General features: G+C 34.6%; 1 protein-coding gene across 3 annotated transcripts in view; it reads right to left on the bottom strand.

Annotated features, from left to right (window-relative positions):
* The window catches only part of CSMD3 (CUB and Sushi multiple domains 3), a 1080114-nt gene that overhangs the window by 943770 nt on the left and 111885 nt on the right, over positions 1–24459 (bottom strand). For all 3 annotated transcript variants that reach the window (XM_029222726.1, XM_029222727.1, XM_029222728.1), the window contains exon 2: positions 18235–18457. In XM_029222726.1, coding sequence (XP_029078559.1) covers positions 18235–18457 — 223 coding nt within the window. The remainder of the gene's footprint in view (positions 1–18234; positions 18458–24459) is intronic.

The raw sequence follows: 24459 nt of genomic DNA, 5'->3' as shown, positions 1-24459 counted from the left end.
TTAAAGAATACCAGAGTGTAATTTTATTTTCACTGAATTACAATTGAAGAAATCACAGCTCAGAATTGATTAGTAAATTGTTTAAATCCATACAGCTGGTAGGCAGTGGAGCAAAGATATAAACCCATAACTTCCAACTCCAGTCTATCTCTCTCCCTATGATTTTCCCATAGGCAAAATGATTTTTCATGAGGGCAAAAATGCATATTTAATTCATCCTTTTTTCTCCACAATGCCCATATAAATTTCTTAACAAATATGTGAAATAGATAAAAACATGATCACATGATAGCTTTAAGTAGTTGAGGCTGGTAAAAAACTGCGTCATAATTATGAAGTCATTGAATTAAAGGCCTGGAAATTAATGGGGAACCACTGCCTGTACATGTTGATACCTTTATGGCAAAGGTTACCAGTGGTTAGCAAAGATATTTCCTGACTAGGAAAACTAAATAAGATTAGCAAACAGAAATGTCAGGGGAAAGTCCTAGATGATGCAATGTTAATGTCCTTCAGATATTATTTTTTATAAAAGTTAAAATTTGAGGAGTAGCCAATAAAGTATTGAAATATATTAATTTTGCTATGTAGCTACTTTGTTTTATGACATCACAACAATCAACATTTTCCCTCACCATAAATTTGATGCTTAAAAATGCATGTAAACTCAGATTAAAGAACAGTAATTTCCCTTTAATACATTTCGGTTCATGAAAAATTCAAAACATTTCCTCTATTTCACATTTGTATTTGGTGAATGTTTCATCATGAACTACTTTATGGCCATTGTTTCAGTAAGTTCTCTCTTGTGACAGGACGGTTGTTTTTTCATCTTACATTTAATAGTTTCTAATGTATAACCGCTATTCTACCTTTCCCCTAATCCCGCATGCACCCCTAATCGTATTTTAGCATTTTGTTACTTACTACACAAAACATTCATCAGAAGCTGTGGAATGTGTTAAAATTCACAGACTTAAAGCAAGTGGTCCTATCACTTCTCATGCCTGCTTTTAATAGATGAAAACATTCTTGAAGCATTTCCTCTTAAAAAGATTCAGAAACATTAATGATATTTCATACTGTAATGAGTAACTAGTTACAGAGAGAATTAAATGATTAACTTGTAACTTTATATAATGACTAATATGAAAAGTACTAAAATAATTATTTGGTAATTAATGCAAAAATGATAGAAATTTAAATTACCAGAAAGTCATTTAAAATGTCAATGCATATGCTTTTTAAATAACAGGCTGTTTGTTTAAGATCTTCTTAAATTAATGGCAATAAATGTGCCATTTTATAGCTTAATGTAACAGAAACCCTTAAAACATCAACACTGGTGGATAAAAATGATGCCTGTATCATTATCTAAATGTGTTTATCAACTTTTAACAGTGAGATGTTATTATTTCCATGAGACTTGAGCATGGAGAATGACTAGATCTATACTGTCTTTAACAATGTAATCAAAGGGCTCTTTTAATATATACATTTTTAATGTACCTATCAACTGATTGCAATATTTCAAACTTTCTCTAGTTAAGAGAATTAACATAAAAGTCACAGTTTTAAATTAAATGGCTATTAGCATATTACTGCTTATAGTGAGACAGAGGGAAAACAGACATGAGGAATGCAGAAAGAGAGAGGGAGCTTTATTTAAAAACTGGTAACATTACCAAAGTCACAGGATTTTGTGATTGTTGAGTAAGACAATTCATGTGAATGGTCTGGTGTATTTTTTTTTTTCATTGAAGTAGAGTTGATTTACAATGCTGAGCCAATCTCTGCTGTACAGCAAAGTGACTCAGTTCTACACATTCTTTTTTTAATATATTCTTATTTTTTGGAACCTAAGAAATAGCCATAAAACGTTAGTTTCATTAGTGCTATGACTCAAAATCCATTGCCCTTTTGTCTGCACTCAGTGGCATACTAAGACTAGGATAAATTCTATTATAACACCAGCATTTCCACGGTGGTTTCTCATTACTCACAGTAAGAGTTTTGGATTTGAATAATCTTACAGTTTTACTTTGGTTATACAGTTCTTAAAAATGATCCAGGTAATATACAGTGAATTATCAGCTGAAACAAACTGTTAACCTATTTAATTTCAAAATGAATGGGAAAACCACAGGAACAAATAGATCTTTAAAGTAATGACTGTTCTGTGAGAATAAATCATGCATACCCTATTGATATTGGGGTACATGAAGTACAACAGCATAATTCATGGTTATGTCAAGATGACAGTAATTGTAATATTAAAGGAAAAGATGGCTGCAGCAATACTTGAATGATTATATAATTTGTTGAGAGTAATGAGCTGTAGCTTCTATCAAACATAAAATTCCCAAAAATCTATCATGTGTGAGGATGGCAAATTCACAATGTTAGAAACATGTGCTAGGTATAGATTTAGATATGGAAATGGATATAGATAATGATATACATAGGGTATGGGTAGGGATAAGATAAATATGGATGTGACTATGAACATTGTAAAGATATAGATAGAAAAGTAGGCAACTAACATTCATTTCTACTCTTTTCTGTTCTTTCCATTGTACTGAAGTGCCTGTGAATCTTGGAACTACGCTTGCTAGACTACCTCTCTTTGCCAGCAAAGTTGTCTATTAGATTTTGCCAATGAAGGCAATTCCATAAGACTTAGAATGTGAATTGAGTATAAGCCATTATTATGTCTTGGTAGGTAAGTGCATTGGATTCAGCAGGTGTTAGAGGTGAAGATTTTTCATCAGCTTACCAGAATTCTTATTTAAAACAATTGTTTCGGTGCTGCAAAAAAACTGAGCTCGCAATTAGTGTTTTCCTGCAATTTCTGCAAATTTCTGATTTCTTGAAAGCTAGTGAAGGTTCTCTCTGACCTTCATACCACAGCCTTAAATTCAGAAATCTTGTTATTAAATGTGTTCCTACTTTAAGTATGTCAGTTTCTTTCCTTCTTGTCTGAACCCTGAGAGATGCACAAATACTATAAAACCACTATCCCGTGGAGAAAACATTTTCTTCCCTCAAAAACATAGCTTGAGAATATCTTTAACTCTGTATGTTAATAATCATAATATCTGTAATCATAATCTATATGTTACATAGTTACATATTTATATATAAAATATATTTTTTAAAAGAGCATAAAGTGAACATAGGAAATTCATGTGGAAATATGAATTGACACATCAAACAATACCAGTATAACAATAGATCTTTTGTGGCAGTGGGTTGTATTAATATTATTTTTCTTTTTACTTGAATATTTTCCAGTGATCACATCTCACCACAAAATATTTGACTTTGTAATTAGAAATCACTGTTTTTTAAATGAATGAAATGAAGTTGCTCTGATTGGTTCATGCAGGTAAAAAAAAAAAAAAATACCACAAATATATTGGTAGCTTTCATGACAAGTTTCCATATTCTATGCATTTTTTAGCCCTTCTATCCACCAAGAAAAGTGTCACATATATGGCAAGATTCTGAAATTTTATTTTTGAATACCTCAAAGAAGCAAATCTTTAAAGAAATATACATATACTGTATTAATTTTTAATATATAGAAGTTTGAAGATAATATTTTATTACCAGATCTTGCCACTGATTTTGTAATGTCCTTACATTTGGTATATATGTATGTACAAATTTATGATTTTCTAATATTAGTGTTTTAAAATCTGCATTTAGTTAGGAAGATTATTTAGAAAATAATTGTTTCTTGAATCCTTTAAATTAATTTTTTGTCCTTCCAAACTTTGGTCCAAATAACTATTATAATCTTTATAAAATCAATGTAAGTTAAGGATTTGTTAAATACCATTTCTGAATGTACATAGAGTTAACTTGTGATGTTTTTCTAAAAATACCAGTTATAGATACAATAAAAATGTCTTCTAAAAAGTACATCACCATGAACTTAATTATATATTTTTTATTTGATAAATTCAATCCTTTTTCTATGAGGGCTCAATATCTTCTAGATATATTTAGACTATCAAATTGAAACATCTATGAAAGATTAGTTCTCTTTGACACAATCATTTTTTGACACATATATGCCTTTGGATGTATGTTATGTCATAAAAGCAAAAGGGTAATTTTTTAAAAAGTGGATCCTGATATAAATATGGGTCCTTATACCCTTTAATTCTCTTCACCTTTTAGTTTAGATTTAGTAAAATTACAGAATTAAAAAAATGGTTAATAAAAGTTATCTGATTCTATAGTTGTCTAGTTTAAAGTAAATCTTATCCATCATTCAAAAATGGTATAATTGAAAAACAAAAATAAATGTAACCAATGAGCTGTGCTCTAACCTATTTAGATTCAAACTTCAGTCTCTTGGAAACCTTTTTTTTTGTGTGCGGTACGCGGGCCTCTCACTGTTGTGGCCTCTCCCGTTGCGGAGCACAGGCTCCGGACGCGCAGGCTCAGCAGCCATGGCTCACGGGCCCAGCCGCTCCTCAGCATGAGGGACCCTCCCGGACCGGGGCACGAACCCGCGTCCCCCGCATGGGCAGGTGGACCCCCAACCACTGCGCCACCAGGGAAGCCCTGGAAACCTAATTTTTTGATCTTGTGAAAGTTATTGATATTTCTGAAATTTTTCTCATCTGTATAATAGGAGTATTGGGAAGAATATCTGAAATGATGCTATGAGAGTTGCATATAAATAGCCTGATATAGCCTGTGTATTCAGAAGATGTTAGTTTTTAACAGATACAGAACATCTATAGATCCCCTTAGAATACATATATTAACAAATCTAAAAGAATTCAAAAAGAGCTAATCTGTGATGCCTAATCTAAAAGTTTTATTTAGGGTTTTAGGATGCTAAATGAAATTTTTAGTTATGAAAAACATTTATATTTATTAGAACATCAAGTTGCTCTCTGTGAGATAAACAGGCCTTTTGATATGCCATTTTACAGATGAGAAATGAATGTTCATGAAGAATGAGTTACACAAGAAATATTGCTAGTTAATGACATAACACCATGTGTAGTTTACTTTTAGGATATCAGTGCTGTTTTACTGAAAACAGGCTAACGGAAGTAAACTTTTCATAGTTTTGCTGTAAAAGATTGAATAAATATAATCCATAGAACGAAGTGGTTAAATTCAATGATGACATCTTATGTTTTATGTTTTGACCCGTGTTTTAATGATTTAATTTAGTCTGTTTCTTTACTAAAAGCCACCTCAATTCTTTCTGACAACATGCCTAGTATAAACAACAAATGATTGTGTATACTCTTGAATCCTTGCCTTACTCAGCTTTGAAAGAGTCTTTTATCTTGACAAAAAGTTCTAGAAACCCTGTCTGTCCTTGAGATCTATCCAGTCATTAATTTGAATGCTCCAAAGTGAAGAATGATATCTAAGGAGAAGAGTCATTAACTGCCTAAGGTGCATCAAAATTTTAATTGGCATTTTTTCTAATTCGCTTGTATGCCCTATGGCAATGAAATACATCTTAAGTTATCTAAAATTTGGGGGAGGAGAACACAGTATAACAATTTTTTCAAGCTCGTCCATAGAAAAACCCACTTCTATTCTCAATTTCTGTGTTTTGTGGAGTCTGTATTTTCTTTTTTCTTTTTTTTAATTTATTTTTTTATACAGCAGGTTCTTATTAGTCATCAATTTTATGCACATCAGTGTATACATGTCAATTCTAATCGCCCAATTCATCACACCCCCCCACCCCCCGCTGCTTTCCCCCCTTGGTGTCCATAAGTTTGTTGTCTACATCTGTGTCTCAATTTCTGCCCTGCAAACGGGTTCATCTGTACCATTTTTCTAGGTTCCACATATATGCGTTAATATACGATATTTGTTTTTCTCTTTCTGACTTACTTCACTCTGTATGATAGTCTCTAGATCCATCCACTTCTCAAATGACCCAATTGCATTCCTCTTTATGGCTGAGTAATATTCCATTGTATATATGTACCACATCTTCTTATCCATTCGTCTGTCGATGGGCATTTAGGTTGCTTCCATGACCTGGCTCTTGTAAATAGTGCAGCAATGAACATTGGGGTGCGTTTGTCTTTTTGAATTATGGTTTCCTCTGGGTATATGCCCAGTAGTGGGATTGCTGGGTCATATGGTAGTTCTATTTTTAGTTTTTTAAGGAACGTTCATACTGTTCTCCACAGTGGCTGTATCAATTTACATTCCCACCAACAGTGCAAGAGGGTTCCCTTTTCTCCACACCCTCTCCAGTATTTGTTGTTTGTAGACTTCCTGATGATGCCCATTCTAACTGGTGTGAGCTGATACCTCATTGTAGTTTAGATTTGCATTTCTCTAATAATTAGTGATGTTGAGCATCTTTTCATGTGCTTCTTGGCCATCTGTATATCTTCTCTGGAGAAATGTCTATTTAGGTCTTCTGCCCATTTTTGGATTGGGTTGCTTGCTTTTTTAATATTGAGCAGCATGGGCTTTTTATATATTTCGGAGGTTAATCCTTTGTCCGTTGATTCATTTGTATTTTCTATGCAGTGCAATTACTAAGGTCATATTTGGATTAACAGTAAGCAAAATTAATGTTGCCATTGGGATCTCATTAATATAAGAGATAAATGAGAAAAACCTGGTGTTACTTCTCTTTATTTATTGAGTATACAGTTGTTAATATCACACATGCAATTACCACACAAACACCCATACACAGTCTACGCCGGGAAGTCAGGCAGTAGTGAATCTGCATTTCCCAGACATTGTGTTATACGAGAGAGATAATCAGGATACAAGGACTGATTCTCACTCTGAAGGTGGAAATCTTCATAGACAGCAAACTGGATTGGGTTGTACCACTCTTAGTCAAACCTTTCTGATAGCCTGGAGACAGGGACTTGGAAGTACAGTTAAAACAGTGGAGTGCACTGCCATAGAGTATATACCCTATGACCATTTGTTTCTATGGTCTAACAAGTCGTTTATAAATTTTCTAATAATTTTTGTGGGAAAGTTGTTTTCTACCTCAACATTATATTATATTATATTCTCAAACTATCGCTTTTTCAAGTAACACAAAATACATTAGGAGTTTTGGATAGTACTGTATTTTAATTTCAAAGAATGAAATAATATGTATTTCATATTGTTCATATTCATAAATAATATGTAGTAAATATAACCATGAATATAGTGAAGATCTCCATTTTCCAACTTTACGCCTTACAGCACTATATTACAATTTTTTATCATTTAGATGCTGTATAATACTCATCAAATTTATATCAACAAATTACTACTTTTGTTACTATTTGCAATATAATATGCTTTCAATTTTTCTCATTCAGCTTTAAGGACATACATAGGCTCAAAGTGAAGGGATGGAGAAGGATATTCCATGGAAATTTTAAAATAAATTTGTAAATAAATATAAATAATTGATTATTTTATTATTAATTGATTATTATCATAAAGTCATAATGTAGTACTGGTCACAACATAAACTTTATATTCTTAAATTATGTACTTCATTTTTATTTCTTTTTTTTTCTTGAGAATTCTAAATTGTTTCTTTTTTTTCTTTTTTTTTTAACATCTTTATTGGAGTATAATTGCTTTAAAATGGTGTGTTAGTTTCTGCTTTATAACAAAGTGAACCAGCTATACATATACATATATCCCCATTTCTCCTCCCTCTTGAGTTTCTCTCCCACCCCCCCATCCCACCACTCTAGGTGGTCACAAATCCCTGAGCTGATCTCCCTGTGCTATGTGGCTGCTTCCCACTAGCTGTCTATTTTAACATTTGGTAGTATGTGTAAGTCCATGCCACTCTCTCGCTTACCCTTGCCCCTCCCTGAGCCCTCAAGTCCATTCTCTATGTCTGCATCTTTATTCCTGTCCTGCCCCTAGGTTCTTCATAAACTTTTTTTTTTTTAGATTCCATATATATGTGTTAGCATACGGTGTTTGTTTTTCTCTTTCTGACTTACTTCACTCTGTATGACAGATCCTAAGTCTATCCACCTCACTACAAATAACTCAATTTCATTTCATTTTATGGTTGAGTAATGTTCCATTGTATATATTTGCCACATCTTCTTTATCCATTCATCTGTCGATGGACACTTAGGTTGCTTCCATGTCCTACCTATTGTAAACAGAGCTGCAATTAACATTGTGGTACATGACTCTTTTTGAATTATGGTTTTCTTAGGGTATATGCCCAGTAGTGGGATTGCTGGGTCATCTGGTAGTTGTATTTTTAGTTTTTTAAGGAACGTTCATACTGTTCTCCATAGTGGCTCTATCAATTTACATTCCCACCAGCAGTGCAAGAGGGGTCCCTTTTCTCCACACCCTCTGCAGCATTTATTGTTTGTAGATATTTTGATGATGGCCATTCTGACTGGTGTGAGGTGATACCTCATTGTGGTTTTGAATTGAATTTCTCTAATGATTAGTGATGTTGAGCATCCTTTCATATGTTTGCTGGCAATCTGTATATCTTCTTTGAAAAAATGTCTATTTAGGTCTTCTGCCTATTTTCAGATTGGGTGTTTGTTTATTGATATTGAGCTGCATGAGCTGCTTGTAAATTTTAGAGATGAATCCTTTGTCAGTTGCTTCATTGGCAAATATTTTCCCCAATTTTGAAGGTTGTCTTTTCATCTTGTTTATGGTTTCCTTTGCTGTGCAAAAGCTTTTAAGTTTCATTAGGTCCCATTTGTTTACTTTTGTTTTTATTTCCATTTCCCTAGGAGGTGGGTCATAAAGGATCTTGCTGTGATGTATGTCACAGAGTGTTCTGCCTATGTTTTCCTCTAAGAGTTTTTTAGTGTCTTGACTTACATTTAGGTCTTTAATCCATTTTGAGCTTATTTTTGTATATGGTGTTAGGGAGTGTTCTAACTTCATTCTTTTACATGTAGCTGTCCAATATTCCCAGCACCACTTATTGAAGACACTGTCTTTTCTCCATTGGATATCCTTGCCTCCTTTATCAAAGATAAGGTGACCATGTGTGTGTGGGTTTATCTCTGGGCTTTCTATCCTGTTCCATTGATCTATATTTCTGTTTTTGTGCCAGTACCATACTTCCTTGATTACTGTAGATTTGTAGTATAGTCTGAAGTCAGGGATTCTGATTTCTCCAGCTGTTTTTCTTTCTCAGTTTGCTTTGGCTATTCAGGGTCTTTTGTGTTTCCATACAAATTGTGAAATTTTTTGTTCTAGTGCTGTGAAAAATGCCATTGGTATTTTGATAAGGATTGCATTGAATCTGTAGATTGCTTTGAGTAGTATATTCATTTTCACAATGTTGATTCTTCCAATCCAAGTACATGGTATATCTCTCCATCTGTTTGTATCATCTTTAATTTCTTTCAACAGTGTCTTATAGCTTTCTGTATAGAGGGCTTTTGTCTCCTTATGTAGGTTTATTCCTAGGTATTTTATTCTTTTTGTTGCAATGGTAAATGGGAGTGTTTCCTGAATTTCTCTTTCAGATTTTTCATCATTAGTGTATAGGAATGCAGGAGATTTCTGCGCATTAATTTGGTATCCTGCTACTTTACCAAATTCATTGATTAGCTCTAGTAGTTTTCTGATAGAGTCTATAGGATCCCCTATGTATAGTATCATGTCATCTGCAAACAGTGACAGCTTTAGTTCTTCTTTACCTATTTTGATTCCTTTTATTTATCTTTCTTCTTCAATTGCTGTGGCTAAAACTTCCAAAACTATGTTGAATAATAGTGGTGAGAGTGGTCAACCTTGTCTTGTTCCTGATCTTCCTGGAAATGATGTCAGTTTTTCACCACTGAGAATGATGTTGGCTGTGGGTTTGTCATATACAGAACTTATTATGTTGAGGTAAGTTCCCTCTATGCCTACTTTCTGGAGGGTTTTTATCATAAATGTGTGTTGACTTTTGTCGAAAGCTTTCTCTGCATCTATTGAGATGACCATATGGTTTTTCTCCTTCAATTTGTTAATATGGTGTATCACATTGATTGATTTGCATATGTTGAAGAATCCTTGCATTCCTGGGATAAAACACTCTTGATCATGGTGTATCTGCCTTTTAATGCGCAGTTGGATTCTGTTTGCTAATATTTTGTTGAGGATTTTTGCATGTATGTTCATCAGTGATATTGGCCTGTAGTTTTCTTTCTTTGTCACATCCTTGTCTGGTTTTGGTATCAGGGTGATGGTGGTCTCATAGAATGAGGTTGGGAGTGTTCCTTCCTCTGCAATTTTTTGGAACAGTTTGGGAAGGATAGGTATTAGCTCTTCTCTAAATGTTTGATAGAATTCGCCTGTGAAGCCATCTGGTCCGGGGCTTTTGTTTGTTGGAAGATTTTTAATCACAGTCTCAATTTCAGTGCTTGTGATTGGTCTGTTTGTATTTTCTATTTCTTCCTGGTTCAGTCTCGGAAGGTTGTACTTTTCTAAGAATGTGTCCATTTCTTCCAGGTTGTCCATTTTATTGCTGTATAGCTGCTTGTAGTAATCTCTCATGATACTTTGTATTTCTGCAGTGTCAGTTGTTACTTCTTTTTCATTTATAATTCTTTTGATTTGAGTGTTCTCTTGATGTGTCTGGCAAATGGTTTATCAATTTTGTTTATATTCTTAAAGAACCAGCTGTTAGTTTTACTGATCTTTGCTATTGTTTCCTTCATTTTTTTTCATTTATTTCTGATTTGATCTTTATGATTTCTTTTCTTCTGCTAACTTTGGGTTTTTATTTTTTTTCTTCTTTCTCTCATTGCTTTAGGCTTAATGTTAGGTTGTTTATTTGAGATGTTTCTTGTTTCCTGAGGTAGGATTATATTGCTATAAACTTCCCTCTTAGAGCTGCTTTTGCTGTATCCCATAGGTTTTGGGTTGTTGTGTTTTCATTGTCATTTGTTTCTAGGTATTTTTTGATTTCCTCTTTGATTTCTTCAGTGATCTCTTGGTTATTAAGTAGTGTATTGTTTAGCCTTCATGTGTTTGTATTTTTTACAGCTTTTTTTCCTATAATTGATATCTACTCTCATAGCCTTGTTGTCGGAAAGGATACTTGATATGATTTCAATTTTCTTAAATTTACCTAGGCTTGATTTGTGACCCAAGATATGATCTAATCTGGAGAATGTTCCATGTGCACTTGAGAAGAAAGTGTATTCTGTTGTTTTTGGATGGAATGTCCTATAAATATCAATTAAGTCCATCTTGTTTAATGTATCATTTTAAGCTTGTATCTCCTTATTTATTTTCATTTTGGATGATCTGTCCATTTGTGAAAATGAGGTGTTAAAGTCCCCTACTATGATTGAGTTACTGTCAATTTCCCCTTTTATGCCTGTTAGCATTTGCCTTATGTATTGAGGTGCTCCTATGTTGGATGTATAAATATTTACAATTGTTATATCTTCTTCTTTGATTGATCCCTTGATCATTATGTACTGTCCTTCTTTGTCTCCTGTAATAGTCTTTATTGTAAAGTCTATTTTGTCTGATATGAGAATTGCTACTCCAGCTTTCTTTTGATTTCCATTTGCATGGAATATCTTTTTCCATCCCCTCACTTTCAGTCTGTATGTGTCCCTATGTCTGAAGCGAGTCTCTTGTAGACAGCATATATGTGGGTCTTGTTTTTGTATCCATTCAGCCATTCTATGTCTTTTGGTTGGAGCATTTAATCAATTTACATTTAACGTAGTTATCTACATGTATATTCCTATTACCATTTTCTTAATTGTTTTGGGTTTGCTATTGTAGGTCTTTTCCTTCTCTTGTGTTTCCTGTGTAGAGAAGTTCCTTTAGCATTTGTTGTAAAACTGGTTTGGTGGTGCTGAATTGTCTTAGCTTTTGCTTGTCTATTAAACTTTTTATTTCTCCGTTGAATCTGAATGAGATCCTTGCTGCATAGAGTAATGTTGGTTGTAGTTTTTTCCCTTTCATCACTTTAAATATGTCCTGCCACTCCCTTCTGGCTTGCAGAGTTTCTGCTTAAAGATCAGCTGTTAACTTTATGGGGATTCCCTTGTATGTTATTTGTTGTTTTTCCCTTGCTGCTTTTAATATTTTCTCCTTGTATTTAATTTTTGATACTTTGATTAATATGTGTCTTGGCATGTTTCTCCTTGGATTTATCCTGTGTGGGACTCTCTGTACTTCCTGGACTTAACTATTTCCTTTCCCATATTAGGGAAGTTTTCAACTATAATCTCTTCAAATATTTTCTCAGTCCCTTTCTTTTTCTCTTCTTCTTCTGGGACCCCTATAATTCGAATGTTGGTGCGTTTAATATTGTACCAGAGGCCTCTGAGACGGTCTTCAATTCTTTTCATTCTGTTTTCTTTATTCTGCTCTGCAGTAGTTACTTCCACTATTTTATCTTCCAGGTCACTTATCCATTCTTCTGCCTCAGTTATTCTGCTATTGATTCCTTCTAGAGAATTTTTAATTTCACTTATTGTGTTGTTCATCATTGGTTGTTTGCTCTTTAGTTTACTTAGGTCCTTATTAAACGTTTTTTGTATTTTCTCCATTCTATTTTCAAGATTTTGGATCATCTTTACTGTCATTACTCTGAATTCTCTTTTTCAGCTAGACTGCCTATTACCACTTCATTTGTTTGGTCTGGTGGGTTTTTACCTTGCTCCTTCATCTGCTGTGTGTTTCTCTGTCTTCTCATTTTGCTTAACTTACTGTGTTTGGGGTCTCCTTTTCACAGACTGCAGGTTTGTAGCTCCCTTTGTTTTTCGTGTCTGCCCCCAGTGCCTAAGGTTGGTTCAGTGGGTTGTGTAGGCTTCCTGGTAGAGGTGACTGGTGCCTGTGTTCTGGTGGATGAGGCTGGATCTTGTCTTTCAGGTGTTCAGGACCATGTCTGATGGTGTGTTTTGGGGTGTCTGTGACCTTATTTTGATTTTAGGCAGCCTCTCTGCTAATGGGTGGGGTTGTGTTCCTTTCTTGCTAGTTGTTCGGCATGGGCTGTCCAGCAGTGGAGCTTGCTGATCATTGAGTGGAGTTGGGTCTTAGCATTGAGATGGAGATCTCTGGGAGAGCTTTTGCTGTTTGATATTATGTGGAGCTGGGAGGTCTCTGATGGACCAGTGTCCTGAACTCGGCTCTCCCACTTCAGAGGCACAGGAGCACCAAGACCCTGTCAGCCACATGGAAAAAGAGAAAGAGGAGAAAAAAAAAAAAAAAAAAAAAAAAAAATATATATATATATATATATATCGTTGCTCCCAAAGTCCACCGCTTCAATTTTGGGATGATTCGTTTTCTATTCAGGTATTCCACAGATGCAGGGTACCTCAAATTGATTATGGAGATTTCATCCGCTGCTCCTGAGCCTGCTGGGAGAGATTTCCCTTTCTCTTCTTTGATTGCATATCTCCTGGCGTTCAGCTTTGGATATGGCCCCGCCTCTGCGTGTAGGTCACCCTAGGGTGTCTGTTCCCACCCTGACAGGACGGGTTTAAAGTAGCAGCTGGTTAGGGGGCTCTGTCTCACTCAGGCCAGGGGAGGAAGGTGGGGTACGGAATGCGGGCAAGCCTGCGGTGGCCGAGGCCAGCAAGACGTTGCAACAGCCTGAGTTCCGCCTTGTTTTCCTGGGGAAGTTGCCCCTGGATCCTGGGACCCTGGCAGTGGCGGGCTGCACAGGCTTCCGGGAAGGGAGGTGTGGATAGTGACCTGTGCTTGCACACTGGCTTCTTGGTGGCTGTAGCAGCAGCCTTAGCATTTCATGCCCATCTCTGGGGTCCGCGCTGGTAGCCACAGCTTGCACCCATCTTTGGAGCTTGTTTAGGCAGTGCTCTGAATCTCCTCTCCTCATGCACAGTGAAACAATGATCTCTTGCCTCTTAGGCACTTCCAGACTTTTTTCCAGACTCCCTCCCGACTAACTGTGGTGCACTAGCCCCCTTCAGGCTGTGTTCACGCAGCCAACCCCAGTCCTCTCCCGGGATCTGACCCCCGAAGCCGGAACCTCAGCTCCCAGCCCCACCCGTCCTGGCGGGTGAACAGACAAGCCTCTCAGGCTGGTGAGTGCTGGTCGGCACCGATCCTCTGTGCGGGAATCTCTCCACTTTGCCCACCGCACCCCTGTTGCTGTGCTCTCCTCCATGGCTCCGAAGCTTCCCCGCTCCGCTCCCCACAGTCTCCGCCAGTGAAGGGGCTTCCTAGTGTGTGGAAACCTTTCCTTCTTCACAACTCCCTCCCAATGGTGCAGGTCTCGTCCCTATTCTTTTGTCTTTTTCTTTTGCCCTACCCGGGTACGTGGGGGAGTTTCTTGCCTTTTGGGAGGTCTGAAGTCTTCTACCAGAGTTCAGTGGGTGTTCCATAGGGGTTGTTCCACATGTAGATGTGTTTCTGATGTATTTGTGGGGAGGAAGGTGATCTCCACGTCTTTTCCGCCATCTTGAAGGTCTCACTGTACTCCATTTTTAAATTACAAAGAAATAATTTATCTAGAAAATTAATTATTCTTAAAACTAACTTTGTTTTTAGTAGTAAAATATGTGAATAAAATATTTTGATGCTATGATATATTCTGTCATTTGACTGATACTCTGTCTTCTCCATGCCACTTTTCATGGTTGAGGTTAGAATGAAATGCACTTTTTCCAGAACACTTTTCACCTAGGAGTGGCAGTGTGAAGCTGTTATCTGAACTAATGCTAATTCTGATATCTGCATTAATTATGAAAGGAAAAAAACAATATATTTTATAATAGGTGAATAATTAAATGAACCATGTTTATAGTAAGATAAGTATCCACTAAATTTGATACTTACAATAATTCTAATCACATGTAAAATATGTATATTATTTCAAGGAGATTAAATATGAACATAAAATAGCATGTGTAGTATGGTCCTAAATATACAAATATATGTGCCTCTGCTTCATGAGATTGAGTGATCTTTTTTTCTTTTTACCTTTTGCTATAATTTCCTGTTGAGAAAATATAATATTAGCATAAAAAAGTAAGCAAAGCTTACAATTCCTCTTTTTACATCAAGTAGACCAAATTTGTTTTAAGCTAAAGATATAACTCTAAAGGAGTTCTCTAATGGTGCATTGCTGTAAGTATCAAATTCACCTACCAGTATCAGTTTTTATTTAATAAATTAAAAAACTTAGAGGAAAACAAGCAGAATCTTCAATAATTGGAGTTATAGAAAATAGTTAAAAATAGGAAATTGTGACTGCCAAACTCAATATACCTCTTATACAAGCAAGTATAAGACCTAAAAATCATCTTTTCTGTGTTATTACAATGCAAGTATAGCAAGCTGATTTTAAAAAGTCTATTGGAGTTCACAGAAAGTAACAAAACATGATTATCAATTTCTGAAAGAGAATAGCAGACATACTATAAGGACATGTATTAAGTGAGGATGTGAGAGAAAGAAAACGCAAGAAAGCAGTGAGACAAAGAGACAAACACAAAAATAAATCAAACTGCCAGGAGCTCATTAGACTTCTAATCAAACAGCAGACTGTCTACAAACACAGTCTGGAAGGAGCTGTAGGTTATACACTGGATTTTTTCCCCCAGTCTTGCTAATTAAAATCAGCTCTATAATATTAGCAACAGTATTTCTTTAGGCATAAAGACCAACAGATATATTGTACATCAACAATGACCAACATGCTATAGAGAACATATTAGAACTGAGTTCATAAAACAAACACCAAGAATAAACTTGTAATTTATATTTCTGTTTATATCTTTATATGTTCTACTATACAGTTTAAAAATTTTGTTTTTATTTATCTCATTCATTAAATTTTACCTAATATTGCTAAGAAAAAATAGGCTTTAATCAATAAATAAACCATGGAGATATATATATATATTAGTTCTATATATAATTTGTTTTGTAATTAATTAATTGATTGATTGATTGATTACAAGCATAAGCTCAGAACTCAGACAAATCTGGGTTGCAATAATGATCCTGCCTCTGGTTACTTTTAACAGTGTTAACCTTGGGCAAGTAATATAAGTCTCATTTTCCAAACTGTAAAATGATGATGATAATAGTAGGAATCTTTTCACATTGTTTGAACAGGGGAGAAGTTAAATATAACAACTACAATATACAGTGTGTAATGCTTATATACGCTCTGTAAATTAAATGTTGTTATTCCCTATTTACAGATTAGGAAAGAAAGAATGAGAACAATAAATTTATTTTCCCCATCTTACCATCTTTTAACTTCCCAGAGGCCACAATTGCTTAAAAAAAAAGAAGGGGGGTAAAATAAAAATATTTTCTCATTTTTGAGAGGATCTAGAGAGAATAGATCCTTGTACAAACAATACTATCAATGAATTGATAGAAACTACAGGATCACATTTGGAGAGCTTTATTTTTTTTTCATATTTATACCAACTATATATCATACATTGCTGATGTAAAAGAAATATACAAAGCTCTTTGTGCTTTTAGTTTTATATACATCAATTTAGCTGACTTGAAAGTCTAAGAAGCACCTTCCGTTTTCTTTCATGGCCTGATTGGATGTTTACAGGTGAAGGCAGACACCCATACCACACCTACATACACTCACTAGTGCAGGCAAGCACACACACACATGACATGCAGTGCTGGATGTTTTCTATCTTGACTTAGTGCTGTATCATTAACAAAAGACATGGAACGTTTAATGATACTAGCAATGATGATGAAATAGCACCATCGACGTGTCTGTCATACTGTATATCTTTGAAATGAATCGATATTAATAATTTAACAGAGTGAAAGGAAGTAGAAAATGAAGTTAGAAATCCTCAGTAAATAAATGTAGAGCAAAAAAAAAGAAGAAAGAAAAATAGAACCTCACCTGTAATCAATCTAGTGACCTTTTCTTTGTACAGACATGTGGTTGGAAACAACCCAGACATTTTTAAGTGTCGTTCTGACTGCAAACAGTTGAAATGTATACTAAAAGGATTTTATATTCATGCAGCAGTTTCATATACATTATCTCATGAGATATTTAGAAGAGCATAGTGAAATGTATGGTATTTTCTTTATTACTAATTCTTCCAGTTTAAAAACAAACAGATGGTGTGGATTGCTCATACAGCCAATGAATAACAAACCTAACTCTATAATGCAGGTCTTATCTCCTGGTCCAACATCCTTCCCACTATATTATATGTTTTCTGACTAAAAGTGGAAGATAATATATATCAAATATTTATTTAAAATGGGAAAAATCAATGCAAAAGAATATGGAAGACTGGTGAATGTATAAAAACTTAATGTTGATAATCTGATTCCTGTAGATCAGGAAGGCAAGTACACAGTAACAACTACTAGAAAAAGTAACAGAATCACAAAATCATAACTCAAACATAGTCAAGTATGTAAGGGTCTTTAATTCTTACAAATTATCTGCTTAGAATATTTTGAATTAGAATTAAATAAAAAACCACTATACTACAGTTAAGGAAAAATATGCATGCATTGGTAAAAATCTAGGACTAAATGAAATATGCAGTGTCTGGCATTTTAAATTTGTTGGTTGAATTAGAGTTCATTTATGTTTAAAAAGAGTTTTTGATAAGACAGCAAAAATTATCATCATATGTCTAGATATTCTATTTTCTAACAAGAAATTCTAAAGAAACACTTATAAACAATCAGTGTGCCAGCTAATTTTCATATCTGTTTTATCAACTAACTTAAAAATAAATAATTTCATTTGTGTGGACAGAAACATGAATGTCTCAGTTGATATGAAGGTCTACTTTTCAGATATTTAGACTTTATAAACCATACACATTATCTAAAATTAATGTATTCTGCTATCACATAAATATTGATTTTAAGTATTTTGCATATTGTTGTATATTAAAATTGGGTACATACCGCTGAAAGACACATTACATGTTAACTTTCACTTTACTTAGAGTTATGCCCATAAAGAATGAAGCCCTGAGGTAAGAATTTTAAAAATCAAAATACCTTTAACCACTCTAAAGAGGTACAATTCAATTTAAATTCACTTTTTGCAGAGATAATATTAATATAGTAGTGTTATGAAGTCAGACATATGGAGTTAATTTGTTCAAGGAATGATATATTTCCAAATGAATAATAATTGGATGGCAAATATGACTTTATTATAATTGCACCACAAATGTTAAGCATCCTTTGTAAAATAAACTCCTTTTACCCAATAAATATTTCCCTCCATTTTTCCATTCAAAATACACTAACCTTGTCCTAAAGTTTGTAGGATGAGGATGTCCATCATATAAGGATAAGTAGTCGTATTCTTCTTCTAGAGCAAACGACTGAAAAACAATTTGTATTCTATTTCGTTCTTCTGCTATTATTACCCATGTACAGTTTGCACCATTTGGATATCCATATGGAAAACCAGGGCTTTCTATAGTGCCATTAAGTCCTTTTAAAGTTCCACCACATGTATAAATAAATCCTGTAACAAAACACAAATAAACAGACATTAATATTACATAAAATAAGAACAATCTAGAAGACATATTATTTGGAAAAAGCCTTTTGTTTTTCCAAGACCTATGTTACAATAATTTTGTAAATGTCAATTTAAGAGCTAGGTAAATTATCTATTTTTTTTAAATAGGTAAAACATCAGTAGCAAAATACTAGAAGATGTGTCATTTATCATACATCTTGTGCTTAGTAATTATAAACCAGTTGATGAAATAAAATCCTCTACCCTTCTGATTCATTATACATTACATGATCCAACATGCAAACACAATCCTAGAAGTACTTCCAATCTAATTGGTATCTTCCCTGAAGTAGTTTCCAATCTAATTGTGGGCACTCATAAACAACATTTTGACTTTAATAATGTTAGTATGCATTTTGGGTCTTAAAAAATTAACTCCAGTTTTTCTTAGTAAATCATGCTAACTGTTTTGTGTATGCAAATCTCTACCATGCAGCCAATGTGCCTTAGGAAAATCTGTCCTACTCTGATTTTATCAGAGGGATAAAAGGCTCAGACCTAAAAAACCAAACCAAACCTATGTAATTGCTCTTTGACCAGAGCACAGTCTTAACTAACCATATCAGAGTGACATCTAAGGTTGGGGAGAAAAATTGAGCCCTGGAAAACTGACAGCAGCCATCTTAAAAACATCCCTACTAGTTCTATGGGAGGTCTAAATTATTGAGAGCTTGACTCTTGGAGATACCTAGAAAACAGCATGTTTCTTGAAGAATTTTTTATAAGTATATAATATTCTGTAGTCATATTGGGTAATGCAAAACCCTAAGATTTATAAAATGGTCAGAGAAGATGGTCCCCGGCATGTACCTAGACAAGTAGGTACATGCAGTTAAAGCTTGGATCTAGAGGCAGGCAGCCATGGTTTTGATACCTGAAAAGGTTTATCAAAAGTCCAGGCTCTCGTTCAACTTGTCCAAAAGAATTTGGTCAAAGAACACAAAACACCAAGGAAAGAATAAACACACACACGCTGAGGCTGGGAAGAAAAGAGAGCAAAGAAGCCGTTTATTGAGGCAAAAGTGAAAGTTACACACTCTAAGGAGAAGAGTGTGGGCATCCTCCTGAGTGAAGAGCTGCACTACAGGGTTGATGATCCCCCTTTTCATTTTATTTCTAGCCCTTTGAGTGGGTGGAGGGTCTTTTTGAGTACGGGTGGAATATTCATTGAGGGGAGGGTTGAGGTGTGGCCTGGATTACACCAGGTTGCATCAGCTTCTCATCCTGCACATGCATTTGTCTCCTGAAGCTACTGTACATGCACTCTAAGAGCTGTTTTCCCTTAAATTTTTCCTTACTAGTTGAGCGCCACATGTGGAAAGTCATACAGGGTCATCAGCAACCTGTGTGTTTTTATTTGCGTATGCTCCCCAGTTTTCACGATCAGAGTTTCTTGTTCAGATGCTACAAAGTTTCTGTTTTAGATGCCATTACTCCATGTGTCATAATCTTATTAAGTGCAAAACATGGAGGTCGCTTTGCGAACTGCCTAATGCCAATATGTGAGTAGGCTGTCCTTGGGCCTGGTCCTGTCTTTCCTGCCTCAATTTCAGAAGTTCTGATGAGAATTCTTCACCCAGATTTTATTTCCACATCTATGTGTCCTACATGAAGCTTAAGTACCATGAAGCTGTCAGTGAGAGATACCAAGCTAATTTTCATAAGAGAATGCCATACTACCCAAAGTATCTTTGAAACTGGATGTAGAGATGCAGGAAATTTGGGGCTTCTCTCTCTGAGAAGAAATGAGTACAGTATATGTAATAAAGGTATGGATATGTTTTAACAGTGTAAGAAACTATGCATCAAAGATGGGAAGCCAGAGTTGTAGATCATGGCAGATGGAGGCTAATTTGGGATGTTGTCCATTCATTCCACAAGAGCACCTTGATTTTGCTAGGGGAGCCACTTCTCTACCAAACAGCTATATGCTTTGGAATAGCTGACTCTACTGACTAGTGGTGAGGTGGGTGGCTCAGGGCTGGATTAATCAGTATAACCCTATCCTCCTAGCTGTATTTACTTCAGTAATATACTCCGATTATATATGGGAAAGTCTTAAGCCTGGGTTATTCAGTGTGTGATATGTGGCATAGTTCTTGTGATCGTTTTGCCCTTTCAAAAGCTTACCAAGAAGCTGGATAAGGTATACGTTTTTTAAAAATCAATATTTGTGTGTATACTTACAGTTTTGCTCATGCACCAAAAATCAAATAGGGCATTTTCTGATTTTCAAAAAAAAAAAAAAAAGAGAGACAGAAAGGTCCCTTTTGAAATTGCTTCTTTCAGAGCAATTACTTTGAAGCCTTAGGTTAATTAGCTACCACCCATTTCTATTAGTTTTCTACCTGAACAGCTTCCAATTTGAACTTCATAACTAAATGCAAGCATGAATCCCTTCAGCTACAGTCTGATCTATGGGCTGTTTTATATTGTCTCAAGACCCATAACCCTAATAGTTTTAGAAAAAGGACATATGTCCTAAAATAACAGGCTCAGCCTTGTCCACTAATTCTTCAAGGGCCTGCTGATTCATGCAGTTCAATTCCTTTCCTTTTTTTTCTCCAGGCAAATTGGGAATTACCCCAATTTTAAGCTTCTTATCTGTGTTCTTCATTTGATTTTCATTTTTGTTTATATATGTTTGATTAAACATCACAGTGTTAATAATAAAGTATATTTCTCCAACAGAAGGTTAATAACTTTCACACCCAAAAGATCAGAAGTAAATAGAAACTTTAAAAGCAAAACAAAATTTTCCTCATTTACTTATTCTTCACAAGGTTTGTCATTGTTATAAGCTTACTTTTCCAAGCCATTTCTAGGCATGCAGGTAATATGTATATTTCTATGCATTAGATATATTTTTTATAAATAGAGTCAGTCATAATAAGCATATTTCCCTGAATTTTTTGTTTAACTTTGTAAAATATAACTGATATTTTTCTGGATCCACATATATATGTTTACTACATTCCTTTTTTAATGACTACATAGTTAAATGGCATATGGTATGTCTGCACTATAATTTATTTGACATATCTCCTTTTGATGGTTTCATTCTTTGTGGTTTCATGGGTGTAAAGAGCAACTTTGGATGTATATCCTTGTGCGCTTGTGTGATATATCCTGCAGATGGAATTCCAGAAATGAGAGTACTAAATTTTAAGAGACATATAGCCAAACTATCCTCAATAAAGTAAAAATTATTGCTGCTTTCACAAGGTTATTAAGTATTTCTGACCTCCAACCGTGATTTTGGCAACACTAGATTTTTCATAAGGCAAATTTTGCAAGGCAAAAAAAAAGTATTATCTTACTATTTTATTTTTGCATTTCTTTGATTAGTACTGGGATCAAATATTTTGTTATATGCTTTTCATTTATTTATCATTCTTTTTTTGTAAATTGCCTTGTCATATCCTTCACATATTTTTTATTTTTTAATTTTTTTATTTTTTGCTGTACACGGGCCTCTCACTGTTGTGGCCTCTCCCGTTGCGGAGCACAGGCTCCAGACGTGCAAGCTCAGCGGCCATGGCTCACGGGCCCAGCCGCTCCGTGGCATGTGGGATCTTCCCGGACCGGGGCACGAACCCGTGTCCCCTGCATTGGCAGGCAGACTCTCAACCACTGCGCCACCAGGGAAGCCCCTTCACATATATTTTAATGGATACTTTACCTTTTCTTACTTCTGTTTTTAGGATACAATTGCTTAGGTTTCTGGTTTTTCATTGGTAATCCATATTTGCCATTCATATACTGTACATTTCTAAATGAAACAACTTTGCTTATTCATTGCTGTCATAAATTCACAACTCTTTACTGCTCTTTATAGTGCATGTGAAGCTTCTTCTCCTTTGATGATCTTTCTTCAATATTTGTTCATCTATTCATCACATACGTCATGCCTTAGGTATAAAATGACTAAAAGAACATTATTTTAGCCTGTCTTCATGGCAAACTACAACACGAGACAGCAAGGAAATATAGATTATTTTATTATTACAGAATGATTTCTATGATCAGGGTAAGCACACTGTACTGTGTAAACAGGTGGAAGCAAAACTTAATCTAGATAGTTTGTTATGTGTTTATGGAAAACTGGTCTCAAAAACTGGTATTGCAAATTTTCATAGATTCAGTCTTTGTTTCTGAGTGCCTTATGTTGTATTTTTCACATCTTAACATTTAATGTCCACTTAGTCAATTTATTCTTCAAAAATAAAATTTCCATAATTTGGGTCATATTGTCAATAAGAATTTAGTTAACAATATAGATTTTTAGATTTTCTTTCTTTCTTCTCCCATGTCCATATTTTACCTTTCCTTCACAGTGAAGAACAATGCAATGACTATTTGTACAGCATTCTTTATGATATTTTAAAATTTCTTCTGTTTTCTTTTGTGGTAAGTTCCATGCTAGAACAACATTCACACTGGTGCTTAACTTTTACTTTTCTTCACATTCGTGTTTATCTACTGCAGCGGCTTTTGTGCCCAATCATATCAAGATTTCTTTTTTTTTTTTTTCCACTATTAAGCTCACATTTTTCTGACACACAACATTGTGTGATAAAAACTTAAGAACTCAGCCGTAGCAATTACCCTTTTTATTGTGGTAAGCAACACATAATATGAAGTCTATCCTCTTACCAATTTTGGAGTGTACATTGTTAGATAGCAGATCTCTAGAGCTTTTTCATCTTGCCTGAATGAAATGCTATACCCATTGAACAATAACTCCTAATTTCCCCTACCCCCCATCCTACTTTTAGCCTCTCTGAACTTGACTACTTTTGATATCTCGTATAAGTAGAATCATGTAGTATTTGGTCTTCTATGATTTGCTTGCATCACTTAGCATAATGTCCTTAAGGTTCTTCCATGGTATAGCCTATGACAGCATTTCCTTCTTTTTTTAAAGCTGATTTCCATTGTATATACATACCTCATTTTCTTTATTCATTTATCCTTCAATGGATGTATAGATTGTTTCCACTTCTTGGCTATCACGCATAACGTTGTAATGAACATGAACGTGGAAGCATCTCTTTGAGATCCTGATTTCAGTTCTTTTGGATAAATACCCAGGAGTAGAATTGCTGGATCACATGGTAGTTTATTTTTAATTCCTCAAAGAACTTCCATACTGTTTTCCATAGTGGCTGCACTACTTTACATTCTCATATCAGTTCACAAGGGCTCCAGTTTCTCCACATACTTACATATATATGTATATATTTTATTTATTTATTTTTTGATAATGGCCATCCTAACAGCTATGAGAATATCTCATTGTGGTTTGAATTTGCAGTTTTCTAATGATTAGTGATATTCACCATGTTTTATATAGCCGCAGGCCATTAGTTTCTCTTTTTTGCAGAAATGTCTATCCAAGTCCTTTGCCCATTTTTAAAATTATTGTTTATTAGTTATTGAGTTGTATAAGTTCTCTATAACTTTTGGCTACTAACACTATATCAGATATATGGTTTGCAGATATTTTATATCATTGCATAGGTTGCCTTTTCACTCTTTTGTTTCCTTTTTACACAGAAGTTTTTAGTTTGGTATAGTCCAAATTGTGTTTTCTGTTTCACTCTTTTGTTTCCTTGTTTCACAGAAGTTTTTAGTTTGGTATAGTCCCACTTGTCTATTTTTATTTTCATTGCCTGTGCTTTTGGTGTCATATCCAAGAAATTATTGCCAAGACCAATGTCAAGAAGCTTTACCCCTAAGTTTTCTTCTAGGAGATTTATAGTCTGCATCTTATGTTTAAGTGTTTAATCTACACTGAGTTGATTTTTATGTATAGTATAAATTAAGGATCGAATTTTATTCTTTTACATATGGGTATCCTGTTTTTCCCAACACCATTTGTTGAAGAAACTTCCTTTCCCCATTGTGTATTCTTTTTTTTTTTTTTTTTTTTTTTTTTTTTT

This window comes from Monodon monoceros, unplaced genomic scaffold (assembly GCF_005190385.1).
Source record: "Monodon monoceros isolate NGI ecotype Baffin Bay Population unplaced genomic scaffold, NGI_Narwhal_1 Super_Scaffold_14, whole genome shotgun sequence".
Taxonomy (NCBI): Eukaryota; Metazoa; Chordata; class Mammalia; order Artiodactyla; family Monodontidae; genus Monodon; species Monodon monoceros.
The sequence above is the reverse complement of the archived record's forward strand: the minus strand, read 5'-3'. Positions and strand labels throughout refer to the sequence as shown.